General features: G+C 40.8%; 1 protein-coding gene and 1 pseudogene across 14 annotated transcripts in view; one reads left to right on the top strand and one right to left on the bottom strand.

The window, feature by feature from the left end:
• Positions 1-27,164, top strand: part of AMBRA1 (autophagy and beclin 1 regulator 1) — a 161,360-nt gene that overhangs the window by 24,437 nt on the left and 109,759 nt on the right. For 9 of the 14 annotated variants that reach the window (XR_006740924.1, XM_045578093.1, XM_045578095.1 and 6 more), the window contains exons 2-7: positions 3,184-3,437; positions 4,243-4,301; positions 4,813-4,996; positions 5,835-6,007; positions 7,142-7,208; positions 7,751-9,204. Coding sequence is in view for 13 of the 14 variants with exons in the window: in XM_045578093.1 (XP_045434049.1) it covers positions 3,303-3,437; positions 4,243-4,301; positions 4,813-4,996; positions 5,835-6,007; positions 7,142-7,208; positions 7,751-9,204 (2,072 nt within the window). In the remaining variant the exon portion in view is untranslated. Of the gene's footprint in view, positions 1-3,183; positions 3,438-4,242; positions 4,302-4,812; positions 4,997-5,834; positions 6,008-7,141; positions 7,209-7,750; positions 9,205-27,164 lie in introns of those variants that run through there. The other 5 variants (XM_045578098.1, XM_045578096.1, XM_036427480.2 and 2 more) reach the window with 3 other exon arrangements.
• Positions 23,554-24,325, bottom strand: LOC118713111 (annotated as a pseudogene).

The raw sequence follows: 27,164 nt of genomic DNA, 5'->3' as shown, positions 1-27,164 counted from the left end.
AATGTATCTTGGAGGTCTATTGTTGTCAGTACCCAGAGAATCTTCTTTATGTAGATTAGTCATTTACCTACCTTTCAGAGAGGGGAGGGAGAGCGAGGGAGACATAGAAACATCCATGATAGAGAAACATCAACATTGGTTGGCTGCCTCCCACATTCCCCTGCTCAGTATTGAGCCTGCAAGTCGACTGGTTTCGAACTGGCAACATCTTGGTGCATGAGGCACTACTCAACCACTGAGCCATACTGGCTGGGCCATTTAATCCCTTTAAGATGGACACTTGGGTTGTCCCCAATTTTTGTTATTATAAACAATAAGAAAGAAGTAATTATTAAAGGCCAAATAGTAAGGATTTAATCTGCTTCAGTTATTAAAGGTCAGTTCTTTCCAGAATGCCAGCTAATGTAGAAATAATATTAGAAAATCTTCCCCCAAGTGAAACAGTTCAAGAAAAAAGCATTAATGACTGCTAAACCAGTAAGCAAAAGGTCGAGGAAGAACAGAATATTCACATGGTGCCAAATATTAGCCACAGATTATCATTGTAAAGGGAGAAATACACCTTTATTATGAGAGCTTTCTGGCTGCTACAAATCCAACCAAATAATCATGTTTTGCCAAGTGACCACATAAGTTACCAAGTCTGACTACGTGGGGCAGTCTAAGGATATGTGCCCCCCGATGTACTATACCAGGGTGTTTATATATAGCATCACCCGTGAAGCATTCTAAAAACAAACAAACCTAAATCTAATCAGTGTTTTTAAAAAATATATCTTATTAATTTTTTACAGAGAGGAAGGAAGAGGGAGAGAGAGTTTGAAACATTGATGAGAGAGAAACATCAATCAGCTGCCTTCTGCACATCCCCCACTGGGGATGTGCCCGCAACCAAGGTACATGCTCTTGACTGGAATCAAACCTGGGACCCGTGAGCAGGCCAACACTCTATCCACTAAGCCAAACCGGTTAGGGCTAATCAGTATTTTTTAGACCTAACCTGTTTACAGGAAATATAAGGGATAGGCAATTTTAAATGGCACTGTGAAGGAACAATTAAATAAAACTAGGATGTTAGACATTCTAGAAGTCAACTATCTTGGTCTTTTTTAAGCTTGTGTTATAACAACAACAACAACACACACACCAAAAAAACTTGTGTAAACATAAACAAAATCAACCAAAACAAACCTAAGGCCATATATAATAATTAAAGTGTAGTATGCTAATTAGATCAGATGTCCTTCCAGACCATCTTCTTGACAAAGTTGGGGCTGTGAGGGAAGCCTGGGTCCCGAGTGCCAGCAGCCAGGGGAAGGAAGGCTTACTCTTGCATGAATTTCATGCATTAGGCCTAGAATAAAAGAGACTAAAGAGACATGGCATCCAAATTCAATGTTTGAGTCTTGATTTAATTCTGGATTTAAAAAATAGCCAACTTATTTAAAAAAAATATTTTTATTGACTTTTTACATAGAGAAAGAGAGGGATAGAGAGTTAGAAACATTGATCAGCTGCCTCTTGCATGCTCCCTACTGGGGATGTGCCCACAACCAAGGTACATACCATTGACCTGAATCGAACCCGGGACCTTTCAGTCCGCAGGCCAATGCTCTATCCACTGAGCCAAACCGGTTTCTGCTAGCCAACTTATTAAAGGAATTTTAGGGGAAATTTTAATGAACACTGAGTATTACGTAGATAATTGGTGTGATAATGGTATTGTGGTTATGAAGCTAAATGTCCTTATTATTAGGAAATACATAACGGGGTATATAAGGTTAGAGTGTTTTTCAGGAAAAACAAACAAACAAACACATGTTGATGGAGTTAGATAAAGCAAATTTGACAAAGTATTAAAATTTCTTGAGTCTGCGTGGTGAATAGTGTATGTTTTACTGTTTTAAAAACTTTTTCTGTATATTTGAAATTTTCATAATAAAGTTGAAGAAAGTGCTGCAACAAATAACATACATATTATTTTAAAGCACCATTTTAATGTGCTGCATATTTCATTGTATAGAGGAAACACAGTTCTTTAATTTTTGCATATATATATATATTTTGCTGCTAGTTGATACCTTGGTAGCACTTTTATTTGTGACAATTTTATGTTCTTAGGAGTTGTGGATGAAAAAAAGGAACTGAAAATTTTTTCTCTCTGTCCTCTATTCTCTACTTTGGAACTTTAGTGGAGAAGAGAAAAATAGAGTGAGAAAGGTACTCCAAAGTAGTCTTCACGTACTTGCTTTTAGGTAGGAAATAGAATGGCAGTTACTACTAAGAGTAATACCGTAGGTAATAATAGCCTTTTCAAATCTGTTACCTGTTCTTTAGTTTGGAGATTGACCAAGTGAAAGGAGGGGTGCCAGCGACTAGGATAGCAGCATGGCACAGAAGAGTAATGTCTTATTTTTGATAAGCTTCTAGACCTTTTTATTAGTAGCAAAAGTTCTTCCTGTCCGATAAAATAAGAGTAGAATGGTCTGTTCTTTACATAAAAGGCTGAGCTACGGAGGATATGAGCAGAATTTAAGGAAGAAATATTTTTGGAAGAAAAGTTCTGGGGGAAGGATCATTTCTTAGAAAGTGTCATCCTATATAATAACAGCCTAATGTGCAAATTGTCCCCTCTACCTAGAGTTTAACTAGGGTATGGGGCTGGTGGCGGCAGCAGGTGCCCAGGGGAAGGGAGAGCCCCTGTCCAGCAGCTGCTAGAGACCCTAACCGTGCATTAATTTCATGCACTGGACCTTTAGTCTATGTATATGAAAGCCTACGTGACCTTTACACCAAATGACCAAACTATCGGTCGACCAGTCACTATGATGTGCACTGACTACCGGGGGCAGACGCTTAACACAGGAGCTGCCTCCTGGTGGTCATTGCGTTCCCACAGCGAACTTCCCATGGCCAGCCAATCTCTTCTGGTTTCTCCCCCAGTCCAGCAGGCCCGGTCCCACAGCTGGCAGGCCCTGGCTGGCCCAACCCCGATCAGATCTGGGCGAGTCAGCCCCCATAGACCCTGATTGCCGGCTAGGCCTAAGGAACCCCACCTATTCCGTGCACCGGCCTCTAGTTAAATATGAAAAGAATATTTTCCTCTTTGGGCTAGATTCGTATTTGCAATGGGAAGCTTCTCTGCAAAATACCTGATCTTTGACATTAATGTTCATACTTTAGATTTCCATGAAGACAACTTTCAAGGACCTTAATGGCCTCATTTTAGCTGCTTCAGCGGGTGGAGCTGTTGCTTGCTCCTTTTCTTCCTGTGCCTGGTGTTACAGTGGCTACTGAGCACCATGAAGGTTGTTCCAGAGAAAAATGCTGTCCGCATACTCTGGGGGCGAGAGCGGGGCACTCGGACCTTCGGAGCTCAGCGGCTTCTGCAGGAGCTCGTGGAAGATAAAACCCGGTGGATGAAATGGGAGGGCAAGGTAAGAAAAATGTGGGTTTTTTTTTGACATTGGATTTGTTCAGGGGTGACAGTAGAATGGGACCTTTGGTTGGATTAATGACATAGAGTTGGGATGTAATTTATTTTGTTTACTAGAAAAGATACACTATTTAATTTAGGAAGATTTTAAAAATATACATATATTTTAATTGATTTCAAAGAGGAAGGAAGAGGGAGAGAGATACAGAAACATCAATGATGAGAGAGAATCATTGATCGACTGCCCCTTGCTGGGGACCGAGCCCACAACCCATTCATGTGCCCTGACTGGGAATCAAACTGTGATCTCCTGGTTCAAAGATTGACACTCAATCACTGAGCTATACCAGCTGGGCAGGGAGGTTTTTAAAAAAATAAATAACTTTTTATTGATTTCAGAGAGGAAGGGAGAGAAGAAGGTAGAACGTCAATGATGAGAGAGAATCATCGATGAGCTGCCTCCTGCATGCCCCCTTCTGGGGATCAAACCCACAAACCCGGCATGTGCCCTTGACTGGAATTGAGCCCGGACCCCTATTGAGCCAAACCAGCTAGGGCCGGGCAGGGGAGTTTGGTAAAATAAATTTGGAAGAACTTATGGGCTAGAAGTACCTTTTTTCTTTACAGTTAGACATTTTTTATAAAGCTCATTTATATTTGTCTTTCTCAATTTGCAGCTTCATCATTATGTCCAGTTTGTAAATTTACATTGTAAATACTAATCTAGATAGGTTTGTGTATTTTTGAGGTAGAGTGGGCCATAGTTTATAAATAATGTTTTTAAACTTTTTTTGTCTGTTTCCCAGAGAGTAGAACTGCCTGATAGTCCACGCTCTACCTTCTTACTGGCCTTCAGCCCAGACAGGTATCTAGTACTTATCTATTACTTAAGACTTGTGATAGCATTGCTTTCTGTGTATTTGACCTAACTTAATCCTCCAAGTCAACCCCTAAAGGCTCTTTGAAGCACTGTATGAACAGAACATTGACAGTGTATCAGAAAGGGAAAGAAAGTAGATGAACAGTTCTAACCATAGAAATAATAGGAATAAGCAAAGAAAACTAATAACATCAAAGGACAAAACGTGGAAAGTTTTTCAATAATCATCCCTTGCATCTGCAATATAGGCCACCAATGGTGTGATAGTTTCCCGGCTAGAAAAAAATTTTCTCTGAAGAGGTTTTGTTCATTTGGAGACAATGTGGAGAATTCAGAAGCTTTTAAAGATCAGAATATTTCTGCTGTTTGTAATGCCCGAAGTGTAGTTTTTTTGTCCTGAGATGGGGAATAGTATCAATTTTCTGTGTCACCCAAAGCTGCTAGTTTGTTCCCCTCCCACATGCTTTCAGATTGACTTTGTACTCTGATTTCCTAGGACTCTCTTGGCCTCCACCCATGTGAACCATAATATCTATATTACGGAGGTGAAGACGGGCAAGTGTGTTCATTCTCTGATTGGACACCGTCGCACTCCATGGTGTGTCACTTTCCATCCCACCATCTCAGGCCTTATTGCTTCTGGCTGCCTGGATGGGGAGGTTAGGATTTGGGATTTACACGTAAGTATTTTGTCATCTTGTTTCAGAGACTTGTTTACTTTGGGTTCTTAATTCTGGAGGAGAGACTAGCCAGGTTCTTACCACTACATCCAAGTAAGTGGTAGTCTTTTCCCACTTAAATGTAGCAAGCCTAGCCTCCATTCTGTGATGAATGCCCTATTTAACTATTTTTCCATCCGACCATGCTCTAAGATGTGTTCAGGATGGATTTTTGTTGCCTTATAGCAAGGATTATACTGTACTCTGATCATGATCATCAAAGCAATATGCTCCTTGTCCTAGTGAGTGGCTAGTGGGTTATACACTATGTCATGCACCAAGCTTGAGTTTTCCCAGGCTTCAGAAACAGGAGCTTTACTGATGCTCATTGCTGGTAGCTTGTAGAAGACTTGGAGAACTGAGTTGACAGTAATATTTTTCTTTTCTTTAAAAAAAAATATATTTTATTGATTTTCCACAGAGAGGAAGGAAGAGGGATAGAGACCTAGAAATGTCGATGAGAGAGAAACATTGACCAGCTGCCTCCTGCACACCACCTGCCGGGGATGTACCCGCAACCAATGTACATGCCCTTGACTGGAATCGAACCTGGGACTTTTCAGTCCTCAGACCGATGCTCTATCTATTGAGCCAAACTGGTTTCGGCAGTAATATTTTTCTGGTAAATTGGTGACACTGCTTAATCACTGATTTTCTCCGTCGTTTTACAGAGGACATATTTAAAGTATGCCCTGCCATAGTAATTTTACCTTAAATATGGACCTTTTGAGAATTTGACATCTCAGTTTGCTGGCAGTTGGTAATAACCTGAGAATATTTGGGATTGATTTGTTCATAGGGTGGCAGTGAAAGCTGGTTCACAGATAGCAACAATGCCATTGCCTCTCTGGCTTTCCACCCTACGGCTCAGCTCCTTCTGATTGCCACTGCGAATGAGATCCACTTCTGGGACTGGAGCCGAAGGGAGCCCTTTGCTGTGGTGAAGACAGCTAGCGAGATGGAACGAGTCCGGTGAGTCCTCTGTCCACCAGTGATGTCTGGCATAGGATTAGCATGGTAGAGAACATTACACTTGGTTTCACCTTGAGAGACAGATTGTTATCCCTGTAGCTCCTTCTACCCTTTTTTTTTTTTTTAAAGAATTTTTATTGATTTTTAGAGAGAAGAAGAGAGAGAGAAACATCAATTGCTGCTTCCTGCATACCTCCTATTGGGGATAGAGCCTACAACCTGGGCATGTGCCCTAACTGGAAATTCGACCGGCACCCTTTTAGTGCACAGGTCCATGCCCAGCCAACAGACCACACTGGCCAGGGTGCTCCTCCTACCTTTTAAGCAGCTGGCCAGTAAGCTGGGAAGTAGTTAATTTTGTTTATTTCAGCTGTTCATTATTGGCCTATCTTCTGGTCTTTGAAAACGGGTCATTAGAATCTTTTTTGATAGGTTCAGAGCTGTCTGGGTTTGGAAGAGCCCCCTTTTTTGAGAAATCTGAAAGGTATTCAGGTTGTGGGAAGCTTGATGGATAATTGCTTATCCCTAGATATCTATGTTTATCAAACTGCAAGAGGGAGATGTAAGTATGCATCAAATATGCCACTTGATATTTGTTGAGCCCTCAAAATGAAAACACGCATTGCCTGAATTAAAGCTGATGCAGTTTTCCTTTGGTTCTCTTGGTATTAGAGTTGGATATAAGCTAGTCTAGTCTAACTTATAGACTCTGTAAGTTACTCTGAAACTGTTCATTGTCACCAGAACTCATGCTTCTTGCCAGTGTAGCTACCATATGAGGGAGGAACTGAACTTGTGGTAGAGTACAGGAGCATTTTATGCTTTGCTATTATGATGAGCTCGTATATATGAGCAAATGTGTGCTTAATATAGCTGCTTCTTGGAATGGAAGTCTAGGTATTTTTCGTAATTATTTTGTGATGCAAATCCCTTATTTTGGCAAGTATAAGGAGATAACAAGAAGTATTAAACTTTATTATTTTAATCTCTTTGAAAGTTTTGCAAGTCTCTAGGGTGAAGTGGGTACCTAAGTAATCTGACATTACAGTATTGATTGCTATAAGTTTATACACATGTTTCCTTTTCTCAGCATAATCTCTGTGCATGTCTGTCTCTTTCTTCTTCTGTTTTCAGTCTGGTGAGATTTGATCCTCTTGGACACTACTTACTTACAGCAATTGTTAACCCCTCTAATCAGCAGGTAAGTTAGTCAGCATTCCAACTCCATCTAAATTATGGCTTATTTTCTAAACTAGTGTTCTAATTCTGATTGTATTAGACTTTAATTTTCAATGCCCAAGTGTTTCTCTCCAGTCAGTATTCAAAACTAGTTTCAGATTGTATACAGAGTTATAGCCATAATCATAACAGGGTATCAATTCCGAAACCTAAGTGATTCCATCATTAGAAGTAACAAGGCAGTATTGGATAGATTGTCATTCATGTGCCTCTGGCTGGTTAACATTTTGCTTTCCCTCACTGCCTCTGTGTTATGAAGATGTCTTTTTTAAGAGAATTGGTTTGCCAGCTGTACTCATTCAGAAAAGTTGCTAATTGGAAGGGAATACTTTAATACCATATGATGATTCTGAATCTGAAGCCAGTTCTCAGCACTTCAGAGGTGGAGTTGTTGCTTGTCTGTGAAATTTTTCTTGGATGATTATCAATAATTTTCTTGATTTACCTGGAGGTTCTACCTAACTGTCTTGCTCTGCCTTCATCCCACCTTGGTCCATGCTGCAGGGTGATGATGAACCAGAGATCCCCATAGATGGAACAGAATTATCTCACTACCGACAGCGAGCCCTCCTGCAATCACAGCCAGTTCGTCGGACGCCTCTCCTCCACAATTTCCTGCACATGCTGTCCTCTCGCTCCTCTGGCATCCAGGTGGGAGAGCAAAGCACAGTGCAAGAGCCTGCTACCCCCTCACCCCTACCGCCTCCCCCTCAGCCCTCCATGGAGCGCCCCAGGACTTCCGCTTACATCAGGCTCCGACAGCGGGTCAGTTACCCCACAGCTGAGTGCTGCCAGCACCTTGGGATCCTGTGCCTTTGCAGCCGCTGCTCTGGCACTCGAGTTCCTTCCCTCTTGCCACACCAGGACAGTGTTCCCCCTGCTTCTGCCAGGGCTACTACCCCTTCCTTTTCTTTTGTGCAGACCGAGCCCTTCCATCCCCCGGAGCAGGCCTCATCAACGCAGCAGGACCAGGGCCTCCTGAACCGGCCGTCTGCCTTCAGTACAGTCCAGAGCAGCACTGCCGGCAACACGCTCCGCAACCTCAGCCTGGGTCCCACCCGTCGCTCCTTGGGAGGCCCTTTGTCTAGCCACGCTTCTAGGTATCACCGAGAAATCGCTTCCGGTCTGACAGGATCTGAATGGACCCGGACAGTGCTCAATCTGAACTCCCGCTCTGAGGCGGAATCCATGCCCCCGCCCAGGACCAGTGCCTCTTCGGTGACTTTGCTGTCTGTACTGAGGCAGCAGGAAGGTGGCTCTCAAGCATCTGTGTACACTTCAGCCACAGAAGGGAGGGGTTTTCCAGCTTCAGGGTTGGCAACTGAGTCGGATGGAGGGAATGGCTCCAGCCAAAACAACTCAGGCAGCATTCGCCATGATCTTCCATGTGACCTGAGACGCTTCTTTTTGGAGTATGACCGGCTTCAGGAGCTGGACCAGAGCCTGAATGGGGAACCCCCCCAGACCCAACAGGCCCAGGAAATGCTCAATAATAACATTGAATCTGAGAGGCCAGGCCCCTCCCACCAGCCCACCCCACACAGCAGTGAGAATAACTCCAACCTGTCCCGTGGTCATCTGAATCACTGTCGTGCTTGCCACAATCTGCTAACCTTTAACAACGATACCCTGCGTTGGGAAAGAACCACACCTAACTACTCCTCTGGCGAGACCAGCTCCTCCTGGCAGGTCTCCAGTACTTTTGAGGGCATGCCATCGAGTGGCAGCCAATTACCACCTCTTGAGCGGACTGAGGGCCATGCGCCCAGCTCCAGCAGGCTGGAGTTGAGCAGCTCTGCTAGTCCGCAGGAGGAGAGAACTGTGGGCGTGGCCTTCAATCAGGAGACAGGCCACTGGGAAAGAATTTACACCCAGTCCAGCAGAACTGGAACTGTATCACAGGAGGCCTTACATCAGGATATGCCTGAGGAAAGCTCTGAGGAAGATTCACTCAGGAGGTAAGCAGGTGCTTCCTGTCCTCTCACATCCCTTACTTTTCTCCTTATATCTCTTCCTTTAGTCTTACAGCTGTTGTGGCTGGATCTGGAGTGTCTGACACCCATGCATTTGGTTCGGCTCTCCCTGCTTCCATTGCATCTTCTTGGAAAGTCTTGTTCTGTTGGCGGAGGGAAGATAGGGCCTAGCGATATGAGTCAGTTGGCTCTGCTAGCTCCTTTTCTGATTAAGCTCTTGTGACCTTTAACCTTAAAGAAGAGTGTAGATTAGGTTAGAGGACCATGAGGAGTTGAAGAGGAGATAGAACCATTGACATCCTCTGCCTTTTTTTACCTTCTTGAAGGATTGTATATTCAGAGCTAGTTATTGTGAAACAAGAAAATGTCCCAGTATGTCTAGAAATTAGTAGTAAAAGAGAACCCTGCTTGGGACAGATTAGTATATTGGCTCTTCTTGTGTTGCTTTGTGTTCATCTCTTAAATCTTATCTTTTGGAGCAATGCAGCTTGATAGAAAGGAAAATAATATATATTTTGAAGATAGTTCATAATTTTTGAATAAATATGTTTTTTGGACAGCAAGTTATTAGTTAAGATTTTTTGAGTAATCTTCCAGATGGATATAACCTTGGGGTGGGGAAAAAGAAGAATGCATAGATGGAAGGGTTCTCCATACTCATATCAGCATGTCAGGCAGCTGTTTTATGGAAGAACTGAGTGGGTATCCATATGTTCAAATGTGGCTGTGTGTGTATCTATCTTGATTTATTAGGGTCTTCTTTTTTTGCAGTTCTGTAAAGGTCAAATCTAGTGTAATCACCAACTATCAGAATCTGCCTTTTGGATCCAAGCAGCATATTGCTCTGCATTATATCCTCTGTTTAAGCCACTGAAATTTCTCTGACATAAGGTTCTAGCAAGGGAGGGAATATGTATTGTGCATATAATGTACTTGTTATTTTGGGAGGATGCTTCAGAGAGTTAATAAGGATTTGTTGAATGGTTACAGTTGTTCCAGAACTGTCCTAGGCACTGTGGGGAACCCAAAAGAAGCAAATATCCGGTTTTTGACCACTGGGAGTATACATTGTTATTGTAGTGGCAAGACTTATTTACATGCAAGCATATTAAAAAATGTAGAGAACGGAATGCTTTATTGTATGTTACTGAGATTAAATGTAGTTTTAATTTCAGAAAAAGGGAAGAAACAAAGAAAGCTTTACAAAATCAAGTCTTGAAAGATGGTGGGATTTAGAGAGAGAGAGAACTTTATTTTAGGGGAACAGTCCATACTAGGGGAGGAAGGACATGATGTATGCAAGACAGTAGGTGGTTCTTAAAGGGAACAGGGAAACTTGGTTGGACATTAAAAAAAAAAATAGAGGTTGTTGCTATGCCCCTGTGATTGAGGCCAGTTCTGAATTAACATTTCCAAAATTCCGGCTTTGGAATATTTTACCTTACATCTGGAGCCTTAGATTCTGTTCTTCCTCTTTGTCAGGAGAGCTGAGAAGGTAGCAAGCACAGTTCCTGACGTATAGAAGGCATTCAAAAAGTTTATTAAAGGTAGCCACAAAGGGACTGTCTTCATATACTGCTTTGAAAGCCTACCAGTGCACGTTTCCATAGCAACAATGGGCTTCTGCTCAGCCTTTGTCCACCCTCTTCCAACAGGACCTTTTTATTGTTGTTCTGAGAAATACCTAAGTGGTTTAAAAAGAAATACCTGACTGGCTTAAAGTAAACTCTGCTATTAGATAATAGAGATATCAGTTACTGAGGGCCTACTATGTGTTAGGTACCATGTTCTTGCTTTGCATGAATTATTTCTATTTCCCAAAACAACTTTGTGCAAGGCAGGTATTAAATTTCCCATCTTACAGTTGAAGAAAGTGAGGCTTAGGGGAGTTCAGTGTCTTGTTAAAGGTCCCATAATAGGTCAAGTAGGGATTTGATCTCTGGTTTGATGACTAAAGATTTTTCCAAGCTGCCCTCCATGATATATTCCTAATGGGATAACCTCATTTTTAGGCAAACCATTTATTTATTTATTTTCCTTTCTCTTAACTTTTTATTATGAAAATATTTAAACATATAAAAATGAAAAGTATAATAAACATGATTTCAAAACATTAATATTTGGCAGCCTTCTTTGATTTTTGTCCCCTATCCAATCCTCCACGTAGATGCTATATAATTTTGTCTGAAAATAATCCAACGTGTTTCTCTAGAGAAATGCTATCCAAGAAAACTTTCTAAATGATGAGATATTCTATATATGTGCTGTTCAGGACAGTAGCCACTAGCCAAATGTGGATTCTGTTCTTCCTCTTTGTCAGGAGAGCTGAGAAGTTAGTAAGCACAGTTCCTGGCATATAGAAGCCATTCAAAAAGTTTGAAATGCAGCTAATGTTATCTGAGGATCTTCATTTAAATTTTAAAAATTTAATTTAAATGTAAGTAGCCATATGTGACTGAAATATTAATGATTACTTCTTAATAAAGCAGGCCGATTTAAAATCCAGAAACCGGCCCAACCAGTGTTGCTCAGTTGGATAAGCATTGTCCCAGGCACCAAGAGGTCAACGAATTGATTCCCAGTCAGGGCACATGCCAGCTTGTGGGTATACAGGAGGTAGCTGATCGATGTTTTCATCTCAGGGATGTTCCTATCTCTCCTCCCCCCCCCCCTCTCTCTAAAAAATCAATTAAAAACCCATTTAAATAAGTAAATAAAATCCAGAAACAGCCCTTGCTGGGTGGCTCAGTTGGTTAGAGCATCGTCCTGTACACCCAAAAGGTTTGGGTTCGATTCCCAGTCAGGACACATACCTGGGTCACTGGCCTGATCTCTAGGCAGACATATGCAGGAGGCAAATGATTGATGTATTTCTCTCTAAAATCAATAAAAACATATCCTCGGGTGGGGATTTAAAAAATAAAATAAAATCCAGAAACTATTGAGGATCTACCAAAAATTTTTGTAGAGAAAAAGTACTATGTTTGTGGTTTAAATAAAGTTCTACCCTGTTTCCCCGAAAATAAGACAGTGTCTTATATTAATTTTTGCTCCCAAAGATGCGCTAGGTCTTATTTTCAGGGGATGTCTTATTTTTCCATGAAGAAGAATACGGTACACATTTATTGTTAAATGAAAATAAAGGAAATTTATTACCTGTATACGGTACGGTAGTACGGTAGTTGTCAACACAAACCAGACAAACTGTGAATCCTACAGTATCAAGAATTTACTCATTTATTCAATGACAATCATGTCATCATCTTCTGGAACATCATAACAATCCAGTTCCTGAATTTCCTGGTGAAATTCTTATGACTCCATTTCTTTCAGAATCAGTGGACCAAATCTCTCATGGTTAGCAATAGCACTGTCTTTAAATGAGTACTTCTTGTCAAGGTAGCCTGCTCGCAGTACATTTGCAATGTAACTGTCAATGATTTTCTCCCATGAATTCTTCACCCAAGTCACAACTTCTGCATTTTAGGTTTCACAAAGTTTACGGTAAATTAATTTTCATTCTGAGACAGAGCCTTGGGGGGGGGGCTTTTTTTCGGGGGGATGCCTTATATTTCACTCAGAAGGAAACCTGTAAGTAGGTCTTATTTTCGGAGGATGTTTTATTTTTGGGGAAACACGGTAGCATTTAAAAATGTATATTGTAGAAAATGAAGTCCCTTGTCATCTTGTAAACAATTTTACATATATGCTTTAAAAAATCGAAAATTTTAGAAATGCATGGTTATTGTAAAATTGTATATTAATACTGTTAGTTACATTATTTAAGGAGTCACTTTTAGATGAGCTAAGATGAGATATACCATGAATGCTGATATTCTACTAAAAAATGAGGTATATTTTAAAATTTGTAAGTGTACATCCTTTATAGAAGGGCCACCACTTCTTCATAAATTGAGTGGCTACATTCTAGTATAAGTCACTAAGACAAACAGGTGCTAATTGGCGTCTTCTACTTTTAAAGAGCTGTGACATTTTTGAGCTGATTATCACAGTACATTACAAACCCTTGCTTGATTTCCCCAGCAGGTGTCAGTGTTGGGCTGCTGCTACCACTAGTCCAGAATGGTAGGGGGGTAAAGAAGGTGTACACAGACTACTTGAAGGGAGAGGTTTATTCTCTGGTCTTGTAGTTGGGGGAGAGACTAAAGAGGCTTGTTTTGATCCTTGATGTCTCTGATTGAATTAATATTGTTGCAAATAGTTTGAATATTAAGCAGTAGAGTGTATTTTAGTGTAGATCTATGTTGCAAAGACCCATGAGACATGTGGCCCTGCCGGTACCAAGTTTGACATTCTTGTCAGGGATCCCAGTTAGGGAAGTTCACTGTTAAATCCCAACAATTGAGAGATCAAAATTGGACTGTCTTCCCCAAATAAATTGTTTTTCCACTATTTTTCTTGATAGGGAATGCCTAAGGCCTTAGGTCTAAAGTGTTTAAGATTGAGTGTATTTTGAGAACTGTTGTCTTTGATTTTTACCTTTCCCTTATGACCAATGAAGATTGGGGAAGACATTGGTTATAGCATAAAATTTGGCCTAAAACATCGAAGGTTAGAGTTGGAAGCCCTCATTGATATCTAAGGGTTTTTTCTTGTTGTGTGTGTGTGTGTGTGTGTGTGTGTGTGTGTGTGTTTAAAGACTTTTGTAAGGGGATTGCTTTGGAATTTGGAGCAATCTGAAGCCTTTTGAAGCTTCATAGGTCCACTAATTTGTTTGATCCTTTAGCTCTGCTCACATGGGGATGCTCCAGGGAACTTTTAGCAGAAATATCATTGATAGAAATAAATGGATATGTCTGCAGGGCTAGTTGTAAGTTCACAGAGGGAGAAGGAATCAGAAATTAGGAAGATACCAGTTTTCTCAGCTTGATTATAATACAGAGAGGGACCCAATTTGAATATTTTTATTGTTGTTAATCTAACCTGAGAATATTTTCCATTGGGAGAGAGAGAGAGAAACATCATTGATGAGAGAGAACCACTGATGAGCTGCCTCTTGCACATCCTCTAATGGGAATCGAGCCCGCAACCCAGGCATGTGCCCTTAACTGGAATCAAACCCAGGATCCTTCTGTTGGTAAGCTGACGCTCTTAACCACTGAGCCAAAACAGCAAGGGCTTCTTGTTGGTTTTTCGAGAGAGTGGAAAGGAGAGGGAGAGACAGAGAGAGCCCTCACCAGGGCCAGAAATTGAGCCTGCAACCAAGGTACATGTCCTTGACCGGAAATGAACCCAGAACCCTTCAGTCCGAGGGCCAATCACTGAGCCAAACTGATTAGGACCAACTTGTGTACTTTTTTTTTGTGTGTGTCACTGGCCTAACTGGTTTAAGGGGTTTATTTATCTAAAATCCCTCCCAATTTCTTTGGATGGGGAGTATACATAGTTTATTATTCAAAATCTAGCACAGCTGTCACCCTTTCCTTCAGGAAACCTTCCCTGACTGTCGAAATAATCACTTCTTCTTTGCTGCTTGTGTAGTGTACTACGTATATATGAAATTGCACCTATGGCAGAAAGTATTTGTTTTTCTTTCCACCAAAAAGCTCTCTAAAGGCAGTGGCTATGCCTGTTGTACTTAGAATACTATCTGGCACATAGTAGGTGCTCGTTAAATGGTAGTTGAGTTGAACAAATGGGATTGAAATGACATCCCCTATGATTCGGTATGCAGTGTAATCCTTTTTGTCCTTTTTAGTAAAAAAGAAAAAAAAATAGCTTGATAGTAATTTTTAGTCCTATAGAGAGTCGTTGGCTCAATAAGTACGTGTTGAATAAATGCAGCTGCATTGCCTAGAGCTGTGGTTGGCAAACTCAGTCAACAGAGCCAAGTACCCTCCGTACAACAATTGAAATTTCTTTTGAGAGCCAAATTTTTTAAACTTAAATTTCTTATAATGCCACTTCAAAATAGACTTGCGTAGGCCATGGTATTTTGTGGAAGGGGCCAAAGAACCACATGTGGCTCGAGAGCCGCAGTTTGCCGACCACAGGCCTAGAACAGCGGTCGCCAACCTTTCGAACTTCCTGGACCACTAGTGGTCTGCTGACTACCGGTTGGGCCTAGAGTACATGGAAGACACCTTCTATAACTTGAGCTCAGAAGACTGAGAATTTATTCCTCTGTTTCAACTTGTATATTGGTTGTCCTGAAGGCGAGAGTCAGTGAGTGTGTCAGAGTTAAATAGGCCTTAAATATGTGGATGACGAATTGCTAAATCCTAATATATAAAAAGCCAGGGGCCGTCACGACCAAAAACAACCGGACAGACTACTGAACAACAGGCCTTGTGGGTGACCAGGCAGACAGGGGGGTTAGTGAGGGACGAGCAAACGATTGAACAACAGGCTGCATGGGGCAACCAGGCCAGTGGGGTGGGGGAGGGGGCAGTTAGGGGCAACCAGGTTGGCAAGCGGGGGAGGGCAGTTGGGAGTTACCAGGCCAGCCGGGGAGGCAGTTAAGGACAATCAGGCTGGCAGGCAGAGGCGGTTAGGAGTGATCAGGCTGGCGGGGAGGGGGTGGGGTGTCCAGTTAGAGGCGATAAGGCAGGCAGGCAGATGAGCAGTTAGGAGCCAACAGTCCCATATTGTGAGAGGGATATCCGACTGCTGGTTTAGGCCTGATGCCAGGAGTCGGGCCTCAACTGGCAGTCGGACATCTCCCGAGGGGTCCTGGATTGGAGAGGGTGCAGGGTGGGATGAGAGGACACCCTCCCCCCATGCATGAATTTTGTGCACTGAGACTTTAGTAAATAAATAAAATAAAGCCTCTTAGTAGCATATTTACAACAAAGCCTTGCCACCTCTCCAACCATGATGGTATATTACTGAAATTGTTCAGAAGGAAGAGGCTGAAAAATTTACAGTGAGCAAGGGGTCATAAATGGAAAATTTGAGGTGCCTATTTTTTCTACTTACAAAATTAATACAAATTCAAGAATCCAAACAATACAGAAATGTATGATATATAAACTAAATGTCCTCAACATTGTTAACCACTGTTAACAATTTGTATTAACGCCAGAAATTTTTTCCTTTATTTGTAAAAATGGGATCTATCATACTAAATCTTCTGTCCATCACTTATTTATACTTTTCAGTTACTATATTGGACATTTTTCCATGTTGATCTATCTAGATCTGTTATATTCTTTTAACAATGGCATAGTGTTCCCACAATTGGATGCACCATAATTAAACATGTTCTCAGTTTGTAGGATCTGGGTTGTTTCTGTTTTTTGCTTTCACAAACAATGCTGCAATTCCTTGTGTACTTGTGCAGGTGTTTCTAGAGAGGAAGAACTTTTAGAGGCATAGTTGATAGGGCCAAAGAGTATGAATATTGTTAATGATAAATGAAGGTTTAATTGTATAATATTCATTCTTACTCTTTTAAGATGTGTAAAATGCCCTTTTCTATTTATTTTAGTGGTCATAATTTTATAGATATTCATAATTTCATAGATTTGGGGCTCCTAATGCTGTGGGTTTTTTTTCTTCTTCTTTCTTTTCCTATAAGATTTTAAGGTTCTCAGAAGTAAATTCTAACACTGAGTTTTTCAGGCCTGTGCTCTTCAAGATTGAGAAGGACTTACTTATGTTTTAGTAATTCTGAATATCTGCCACTTGGAGATGTTTGCTTATTTTTCTTCTCAACAGCCTTATATGAGGGAGATATAACAAATTGGCTCCATTTATGGCATTCTCTGCTTACTGACTTTGGGCCACATATAGTCTTCTGAGTCTTGTTAAATGATTGGGAGAATCCAGATATCTCTTCCCCCACTATAAGTCAGTAACAGTTAGATATTTGATTTATTTGTCGTTAGGAGTATTTAGAAAACTCATTTCTTTCTTTGGCAATATGAGAATGAGGATAGGGTGGAATAGAGAGGTATCATTGTGGTTAATCTTTTTCACCTTTCCTGCTCATCTGCCCAACCTGAACCTTTTTGAACTCTGTGTAATCCCTACTTATATTCTCTCTAAGGGTTGGCAAAGTTTTTCTGTGAAAGGACAAGATAGTAAATATTTTAGGCTTTGTAGGCTATACAGTCTCTGTTGCAATATTGAACTTTGCCCTTGTAACATGAAAGCAGCCATAGACAATATGTAAATGAATGAGTGTGGCTGTGTTCCAATAAAACTTTATTTTTGGACACGTTATTTTCACGTGTCATGAAATAGTCTACTTTTGATTTATTTATTTATTTATTTTTAGCTATTTAAAAATATAAAAACCATTCTTAGCTTGTGGGCTGTGCAAAAACAGGCAGCAGGCCAGATCTGGCTGACAGACAGTGGTTTACCAATCCTTGCTTTATGTGAATGTGATTTGGAAGAGAGTTAGGTGCGATAGTAATAGAAGGTATGATAATTAGGGCCCAGAAGAACCAGGTAGGGGGCTCCTCTCCATCTACTTTGGACAAGATGTCCTAAGTATTGGCCTCACCTGAGAATATTTTTCCATTGATCTTTTATTTTTTTTATTTTTTTATTTTTAAATGTAATGGCTCAACACCATGCTTTATTTCTTTTTTTCTTCTTCTTTTTTAAAAAAAATGTATTTTATTGATATTTTACAGAGAGGAAGGGAGAGAAATAGAGAGCTAGAAACGTCGATGAGAGAGAAACATCGACCAGCTGCCTCTTGCACACCCCCTACCTGGGATGTGCCCGCAACCAATGTACATGCCCTTGACCGGAATCGAACCTGGGACCCTTCAGTCCGCAGACCGACGCTCTGCCACTGAGCCAAACCGGTCTCGGCCCCATTGATCTTTTAGAGAGAGTGAGAGAGAGAGAGGGTGAGACAGAAAAACATCGATGTGAGAGGAAGACATAGATTAGTTGCTTCCTGCATGTGCCCCAACCAGGGCCCAGGCTAAGGAGGAGCCTGCAGCCAAAGTATGGTGTGCCCTTTGCTTGTCTGCAGGCCTATGCTCTATTCCCTGAGCCAAAGTATTGTTTTTGGCTTTTGTTTGTTAAATATATTTTATTGATTTTTTTATAGAGAGGAAGGGAGAGGGATAGAAAGTTAGAAACATAGATGAGAGAGAAACATCCATCGGCTGCTTCCTGCACACCCCTATTGGGGATGTGCCTGCAACCTTGACCGGAATCAAACCCGGGACCCTTCAGTACACAGGCTGACGCTCTGTCCACTGAGCCAAACCGGTTTCGGCTAAAGTATTGGTTCTTGAAAGACTGTTAAAATTTTTTTTAATTAACTTTTTACAGAGAGGAAAGGAGGGGGGGAGAGAGTTAGAAACATTGATGAGAGAGAAACATCAGTCAGCCGCCTCCTGCACACCCCCTACTGGGTATGTGCTTGCAACCAAGGTACATGCCCTTGACCATAATCTAACCTGGGACCCTGTCCAGTGAGCCAAACCGGTTAAGGCTTGAAAGACTATTTTGATGGTTAAGAGCAGGCATACTAGTAAGTGCATAAAGAGCTTCTTGCTTCCTATACTAAATATTTGTCTGGGGAATTGTTTGTAGCTGGGGAGAATGCGCACCTCTAGGTCCTCCAGGGCAGTATGCCTGACAGGCAGCCCTTCCCCAACTGCAGGTCAAATTAGTGCCTGTCAGGCTGATCTAAATTATCCCCCATCATCCCTCTCTTTGAAGCAAAATGGTGTAGAACAGGCTGTGTGCTCTGTAGATGCACTGAGAAGTGGAAAAGATGTAATCATTTCTGTCATCTCAGAGTGCTGGAGTGCTACAGGGACAACAGTGGGATCCATATGTGTGCTGCAAATACATTGGGAGTAGTTTCCCATGTACTCATTCTTCCCCTTCAGATCAAGGGTGCGTTGGAGGTTTTGCTAAGACAATAACATCAGGTGTATGGAGTTTTGTTTTCATAATATATTTTGCTTATTGTAATTAGTCCCAGCTCAGTAGAACTGTGCAGATAGCTTCCCTTCATCCTCTTGGGTTTGTTATATCTATAGATATAACAGGGTGGAGTGAGAATCCAGTACATCCTTCTTGGAGTAGTATTCCTGAAAACGTTTCCATGTGCACGACTTTGGCTTTGGTGTGTGAGCCTGTTATGTTAGCCCAGAGAGTGCAAAGCAACCTTCAGGTATGTTTGTTTGGCCCGTATAAGGTTTCTATAATTTCACTTTTCCCCCACACAAATACAGATTTCTGGATTCTATTGGAAAACATGGAAGGATCTGGCTTGTACTCCCTGAAATAGCAATAAGCAGGAGTTGAGTAGTTATCCCTTTACTCAAGGCCTGGACTTCCTTTGTAACTTAACCTGCACGAGGCTGACTTTACTTAATTTCCATTTCGTGTTGGTTACCATTCCATTAGTTCAAGCAAAAAGTGTTGGTGTTTATGTGTAAGCAAGAATCTCCTGGGTGCCCTATCATTTGGCTCCACCAGGGGGAGGCACTGGACATGGCAATACCCTCTCCTGTACCCATTACATCCTGCCTAATTCATCCACAAGGGGCTGTCCTCCTGCTGGAGGCTGACATGCTGACAGCCCCCTCAACGGAGAAGCTGCCTGACTTTTTAATAGCAACAATTAATAAACTCCTCCTCTGTTTCCAAAGAGGGAAAGTGGAGGTGCCAAGCTCTTTGCTGGCTAGGGTGCACTTTAGTGAGCAGATCTCTGTTATGTCAGGTTATGCAGCATGAAAGCAACCATCCTTTAATGATGAACTATGTGAAATAAAATATTAGAGAAGAATGCTTGCATCTCTCCCTGGTTAGGCTGTATCAGGACAATTCCATTCTGACGTATCTGATGTGAGCAGAGTGTCTTGGACAGAGGGGTGGGTTCCAATGAAAAGGATGCTTGATTTGAGTGTCACCTGCTAGAAAATGAAAAATCAATTTAGAGCAGGAGTAGGACATTGTAATGATGAAGGGATAAAAGACTGAAAGATGGCCTTGTTATAGAAAGAGAATTGCAGCTTGTTAATAACATTGTGCCCCTTTTCCTTTGCTGCATCGGAGGGTTTGAGTGTCAAACTTTTTGTCTCTTTTAATTTTCCTCCCCTACACATATCCACGTATATTTCTCAGTTTTTCTCTATCTCCCTGCTATCACTTTGGATCATTTTCCTTCGGCAAAATAGCTTATATTTATTTTCTTTGTTCTGATGGCAGATAAAACCCATTTGCATTTTTTTATTTTCTTTTGTTTTTCCTTTTTAATTTTAAGGAATATTATTCTAAAGCAAAAAACATTAATAAAACCATAGGTCTATTCCAAGGTTTCTCAGTATCTTCTGTAACATTCCATTCAGGAGTTAGAAAACCACAAAGTCCTTCCCTGAGGACAGGTGTAGATGGAAAGTAATATTGCATTACTGAACTGTACAGAATACAAACTGTGAAGACAGAGAAACACAATTATTTTATTTCCCATTCCCCAGGTCACTTTTGTTGAAGAACTTCTCACTTAACATCGTAGGAACTATCTTGTTGAGATCTGCCACTATGATTTACCAGTGATGAGCCTTTTCCAGTTAGGGTAATGATGTGCTACCTTCATTTATCTGTGAGATAGCTTAAAGGATAAATCCTCAGTATCACAGATCATCTATTAGAGAAATTGTGCACATAATCATTTTTCTATCAAGATCCTCCAACTTAACAATTTTTAAGTAGCTAAAATATAATTGAAGTCACATGTGTACCATACCTGGAACTACACACAAACATACTCTATTCACAAATGTTTAGCTTTATAGCAACCTTGGGACAGTCAATGGCACAGTCACATTTTTAAAAATCAAGAGAAGTAAACACAACAAGGGCTTTTGTATAATGGCAGAAAATTCTGTTCCTGGTAGTAGGCAGGAAATAATTTACTAAAGAAATAGGTTCGTGGAGAGGCATAATCTAGAATCTAAGTAACAAAAAAATAGGATACTTGAAAAAGTCATACAAATCCTATCAGAGTCTATTATTTTACTTTGATAGTTTTTTATCTAAAAGTTTATTTTTATTTATTTATTTATTTTTTACTGTGACAAATATTTTATTTTCAACTTAAGATGAGTCACCACTAAAGTACTTTTCAAAACTTACTAATATGAAAAATGTTCTAGACTACAGGATGTCCAGGGCCCCTTCTAGAATTTGATTACTTTTGAAGATGAATAGCTATCTTCAAAATACCTTAAAAATCAATGAAAATGGAGGGAAAGTCTAATGTAAATTGTGTCTTATCACCAGTGCTACATACTTTTGTAGCTTTCCAGCACCAAAATTCGATCTGCAGCTTAGGAATAGACTTTAAATTCATAACGCACGCACATTGATCAGATGAGAAATCCTCCAAACTTAGATATAATCGTGAACATTTGTTGCTTTGAGATTATAATGAATTCTTTAAAGGTTGCAAACGTTGCCATTAGGCATTAGGCATGTATAATAGGGCGGGGCAAATCTGTCCCGGACAAATGCATAGCGGATTGGATGGAATAACGTGTTTATAAAAAAAACAAAACACCGGTAAAGCTTCTGAAGTGTAGCAGGCACTGAATAAAAGTTTGGCCAGATCTGTTCTCATAAGAAATGGCTGACTCGTTCCAAACCTTCCCTCCACTGCAGTGGAGTGATCCGGACAGGATCCTAGTGCAAAGTTAAAACAAGTTCCAGGGAAAGATCGAAAGAAGAAGTTGGGTTGTCCCTTGTTTGAGGTCGAGGCCGAGGAACAGAAGCCTTAAAACCAGGGCGGGTGGGGGGGGTGGGGGGGGGTTTGGAGATGTGTCTGGAGACGTGAGGATGCCCAGCCGTGTGGGACCAGGGCGTGATTCCGACAGGAGCGGGGCACCCGACCCCCTGGAGGGCGGGCTTGGGGACCGTGGGCCTCGCGTCCACTTACCAGGCCAGGCTCAGGCTCACGCCCAGCGACAGCAGGCTCACGCCGGTCCAGGGCTCCACCCAGCCCTTGCTTGCACCGGCCCGCGCCTCCGCGCTCTTCCCGCCCTCGCTCCGCTTCCCGGGATCCGCGGGCACACCCTTGGGCCCCGACTTCTTCCGGCTCTTCACTTTGGACATGTCTGGAGGTCCCGAGGACAGCTAACTCCGGGGGGCGGCCCTGCACACAGAGGGAGTGGGCTATCCAAAAGTTTTTAAAAAACACCCTACCAAAAAACAACCCAAGTTATTATTTCTTGCTTCCTTAATTAAATATTTTACTCTAAAATTGGTGAAATCATGAGACTATTAGGAAAACTTTTCTAATCACAAGATTCTTTGCAATGGAGTGAGTAATTAGTAAGTTCAAAGTGAACCCTGAATTGGATACAGAAATTGGTGAAACAATAATATATTTCCCCAAATCTGAAGAATAGGAGATTTAAGGCAGATGGTAACGTCAAGAAGAGCCAATCAAATATTTAAATAGCACTCTGAAAATGGTTCATAGCAAAAACTAATTTTCTGTTAGCTTTCATCATATGGGTGAAACTATTTAGTCAGAATAGATGGAGGGTAGGGGTAGAGGTGCCTGGTTAGGCTGTATCAAGACAATTCTACTCTGATATATCTACAAAAGGAAAATGACTTTTTGTGGCTTATCTTCATCAAGGCAGTCTAGTCCCCTCAACTCCATTGTGTGCCTGGGAAAAGATAGTAAAAATACTTCCATAGCAGGGAAAGACTAACAGGAAACTACAAGCTCACTCTGGAGAGATGTGATAATGTCATGGAAAAGGAGCATGACATGCTGATTTTAACAGATTTTTTTTTACTGGAGGAATTTATTTGTCATGTTTACACCATGGGGAAGTTGGAGGCTCCCCTCCCCCCAAAGATAATTAAATACATGAAAAAAGTATACATTTAAAGTAGGCATTTAAACTATACGTTTAAAGTAGGCAAAAATGGTATATATATTTTCAAAAATATACAAAATAATCTTACTATGAAATGCCTTGATTTGCATGTGACATAGTACATATTTCATATTATCCAGATCCAGTTGCTCTGGTAAACTTCTGTTACATATATTTTAAAATGTCTATTTTAAAAAAATAATCTTATTTTAAGCCAGTTCATAAAACCTGTATTTGTGCACCCATGAATAAATGATCCTGCTTGGTATCTTCTTGGATTCAAGATGCTAAAAGATTAATAAAACTAATTTTTAAAAACTTCAAGTTACAGATAATATATTTTAATAACATAATATATTCAAGTTTTCTCAATCACACTACTGAAAGTAACATTAATTTATTCTAGATTTCCAGATATAAAAACCAGTCAATTGTTGGTTGGCTATTAAATCATAAGTAAATTATTCTGGGTCAGAATATATGGAATGCCTTAACTTTCCTTAGTTCAAATCCTGTAAGTACATAACCTTGCCCTTTTATTTGCTTTAAGCTGACATACTGAATTTGCCGTCTGTATTTTGTAAGAGAGCAGATACATAACTGTAGCTCAGAAGAAACCATACAATGTGGCATGGGCGATGATTTCAGTGACTTTCTATCTTTATTTGTCCAGACTATTGCTTTCAGCCATGCATTGAGGCCTCTTTCTGTATCAATTTCTAGTGTGTCACCAGCCATCACACAGTCCCAGGCTATACTCCAAGGAGATCACAGCAGTAATAAAATATGAAAGGGCTGGATTCTCTTCTTTCTGTTCTCCACCTACAATAGTAGCATCAAAACAGGATTGACAGGCACAGGCTTCTATCTTCTTCCTTTGGGTCTGTCTGTCTCCATTTGTTAATAAAAGGCAGATTTCCTTTCCAAGTTCAGTGAGCATGGCTTAGACATCTGCTAGAGTCATATTCTGTAAGTGTGTAGATTTCCATAAAAAATAACATTCTTTAGCCAATTTCCTATTGGCCACACCACCCTTTGTTTCTTGAATTGCTTCTTCCCAGTTGGAAGTCCCTAGGTCAGAAATGCATGTATTGTGAGGATGGAAACATTCCTTGCTGAGTTTAATTTGAACTTTGTCACAAATGATTTCAGCCTCTTTTTTGTAATAATATTTTGATTGTGAAGACTTCACTACCTTTTCTACTTGCTGGGGTCATGTTAATGAGCTTGTTGTCCAGGTCAAAGAAAACAGGCTGCATGCCTAGCCCCATCCCACTTACAGAATATGACAGCGGCGCATGCATAAGGCAGGCCCATGGACTACATTATTTTTGTGTGTGTGTATAATTTAAAAACAAAACAAATTTATCCTCTTATTTTTAAATGTACAGTATTATTTAAGTATATGCATATAGTTGTACAACAGATCTCTAGAACTTTTGTTTTTTGCATTAGTGAAACACTGTATTTATTGAACAATTCATTTTCCTGCCCCTGTCACCTGGCAACCACCATTCTCTTTTCTTTTTCTATGAGTTTGATGACTTTAGATACTTCATATAAGTGGAATCATGCCTATGTCTTTTTGTGATTGGCTTATTTCACTTAGTATAATGTTCTCAAGGATCATCTATAATGTATCATATGATAGGATTTTTAAAATATATATATTTTATTGATTTTTTACAGAGAGGAAGGGAGCGTGATAGAGAGCTAGAAACATCGATGAGAGAGAAACGTCAACCAGTTGCCTCCTGCACACCTCCTACTGGGGATGTGCCCGCAACCCAGGTACATGCCCCCGGAATCGAACCTGGGTCACTTCAGTCTGCAGGCCAAGGTTCTATTCACTGAGCCAAACTGGTTTCGGTGGGATTTTCTTTTCTTTTTTGAGAGTGGAAGGGAGAGGGAGAGACACAGAGAGAGAAACATCGATGTGAGACACATCGATTGGTTGCCTCCCACGTACCTAGCCTGCAATCTAGGTGTGTGCCCTTGACTGGAATTGAACTCGGGACCCTTCAGTCTGCAGGCAGATGCTCTATCCACTGAGCCAAACTGGCTAGGGCTATACCACATTTTCTTTATTCATTCATCTGGCTTTATTGTATAACCACAGGCAGGTTAAGTAGCCTCTCTAAACCTCAACTTCCTCAATTGTAAAATTGTGTATTTGGACCGTCCCAGTTGCTCGGTTGGTTGGAGGAACATCTCATGTACCAAAAGGGCTACAGGTTTGATTCCCTGTATACCTGGGTTGTGGGTTTGATCCCTGGTCTGGGTGCATATGGGGAATTGAAGGGGTACAGCTAATTAGTGTTTCTCTCTCACTTTTGTGATTCTTTCTCTCTCCCTCATCCTCTCCCCATGCTCCCTGTGAAGTCAATAAGCATATACTTGGGTGAGGACTTTTTTTTAAAGTGTGTGTGAGGATTAAATAGGTTAAACCAGCCAACCTTTCGGACCTCACAGACCACCAGTGGTGTGAATACCACTTGGTGACTTGCCAAGAAATGCACTCTCTTTTCTCTCTTTTTCCATTATTACTCTGCTAAAAAAACAAACAAAACACACACACACACACACACACACACACACACACACACCCTAATAATAAAGCCAAAACAGAAAATGTCTTATTTTGCCATGACATATTCCCTGCAGGTTGTTTTCTTTCTTGTCTGTTATCATTTTTTGGATGTCAGTCTCCATGGGGTATCTGAAATCTCACCATTTAAAATTGGAGTAAACTAATAAGTACATAAGAATGTGAGGTGCCTTGTAAAGGGAGGATAACAAAGGGCTATTGAGGTAGGGCTGGTACAGGTTACTTCCATTAGTCACTTACTGCAGACATACTAAGGTTCTATTTTAGAAAGTTGAATAATACAAAACTAGTTTGATCTATAATAGGGGAATGGAATATTCATTTTTCCTGCACTCCTCTGTAGTGATTTGTGCAAAAACAAAAACAAAAAACAACAACAACAAAAAAACAACCCCCAAAAACTGGTCCTGCATTGTGATAAGGGAGTACAAATAGCTTTATTTTTTTTATTTAAAAAAATATATATTTTATTGATTTTTTACAGAGAGGAAGGGAGAGAGAGAGAGAGAGCTAGAAACATCAATGAGAGAGAAACATTGACCAGCGGCTTCTTGCACACACCCTACAGGGGATGTGCTGCAATTTAGGTACATGCCCCTGACTGGAATTGAACCTGGGACCTTTCAGTCCACAGGCAGACGCTTTATTCACTGAGCCAAACCGGTTTCGGCTACAGATAGCTTTAATTTCCCAAATTCTAGGGCTACCTTCAGCATGCAGGTCAGAAGTGTTTCAGAAAGATGGAGAGCCTGATTGAGATAGAGAGGAAAGAATAGCAAGTCTTTCGAAATTCAGTTATTCTCCTTACCAATACCAAGATCTCATGCTTTGGGCAGACAACTGTGAGCAAGTTTGCACTGAGTTTTATAGTTCAAGGTCCGTTTCTAAATGTCTTGTTTGATGTTTTGCTTTGGTGGCCAAGGTTCCTTTGAGAACAGCTGTGATTACTTTAGGCTTGTAAGCTAACTTCATGGACTTAGTTTGGCTGTTGTGACCAGCTTGAAAGTTCTACAAAAACAGGAACTATTTCCTTTATCTGTTGATGTATAACAAACCACACAACAAAAGTTAATGACTTAAAAAAGACAGTTTATTATCTTTCATTGTTCTTTGGGTAGACGGGGCTCAGCCGAGAAGTTCTGTTGGTCTTACTTAGGGTCTGGAGTTAGAGTCATTTGGAGGTTCAGTTGGGACAATAAGCCTTTTCCCCTCTTTAAAAAAAAAAATAAAAAAAAAAAAATATATATATATATATATAATTGATTTTTTTACAGAGAGGAAGGGAGAGGGATAGAGAGTTAGAAACATCAATCAGCTGCCTCCTGCACACCTCCTACTGGTGATGTGCCCGCTACCAAGGTACATGCCCCTGACTGGAATTGAACCTGGGACCTTTCAGTTCGCAGGCAGATGCTCAATCCACTGAGCCAAACCGGTTCCTGCAACCTTTTTCTCTCTTAATGTCTCAGGGCTTTCTTTCTTCATGTGGCCTCTCCAGCAGA

The sequence above is a fragment of the Pipistrellus kuhlii genome, unplaced genomic scaffold, assembly GCF_014108245.1.
Source record: "Pipistrellus kuhlii isolate mPipKuh1 unplaced genomic scaffold, mPipKuh1.p scaffold_m20_p_9, whole genome shotgun sequence".
Lineage (NCBI taxonomy): Eukaryota > Metazoa > Chordata > Mammalia > Chiroptera > Vespertilionidae > Pipistrellus > Pipistrellus kuhlii.
The sequence above is the reverse complement of the archived record's forward strand: the minus strand, read 5'-3'. Positions and strand labels throughout refer to the sequence as shown.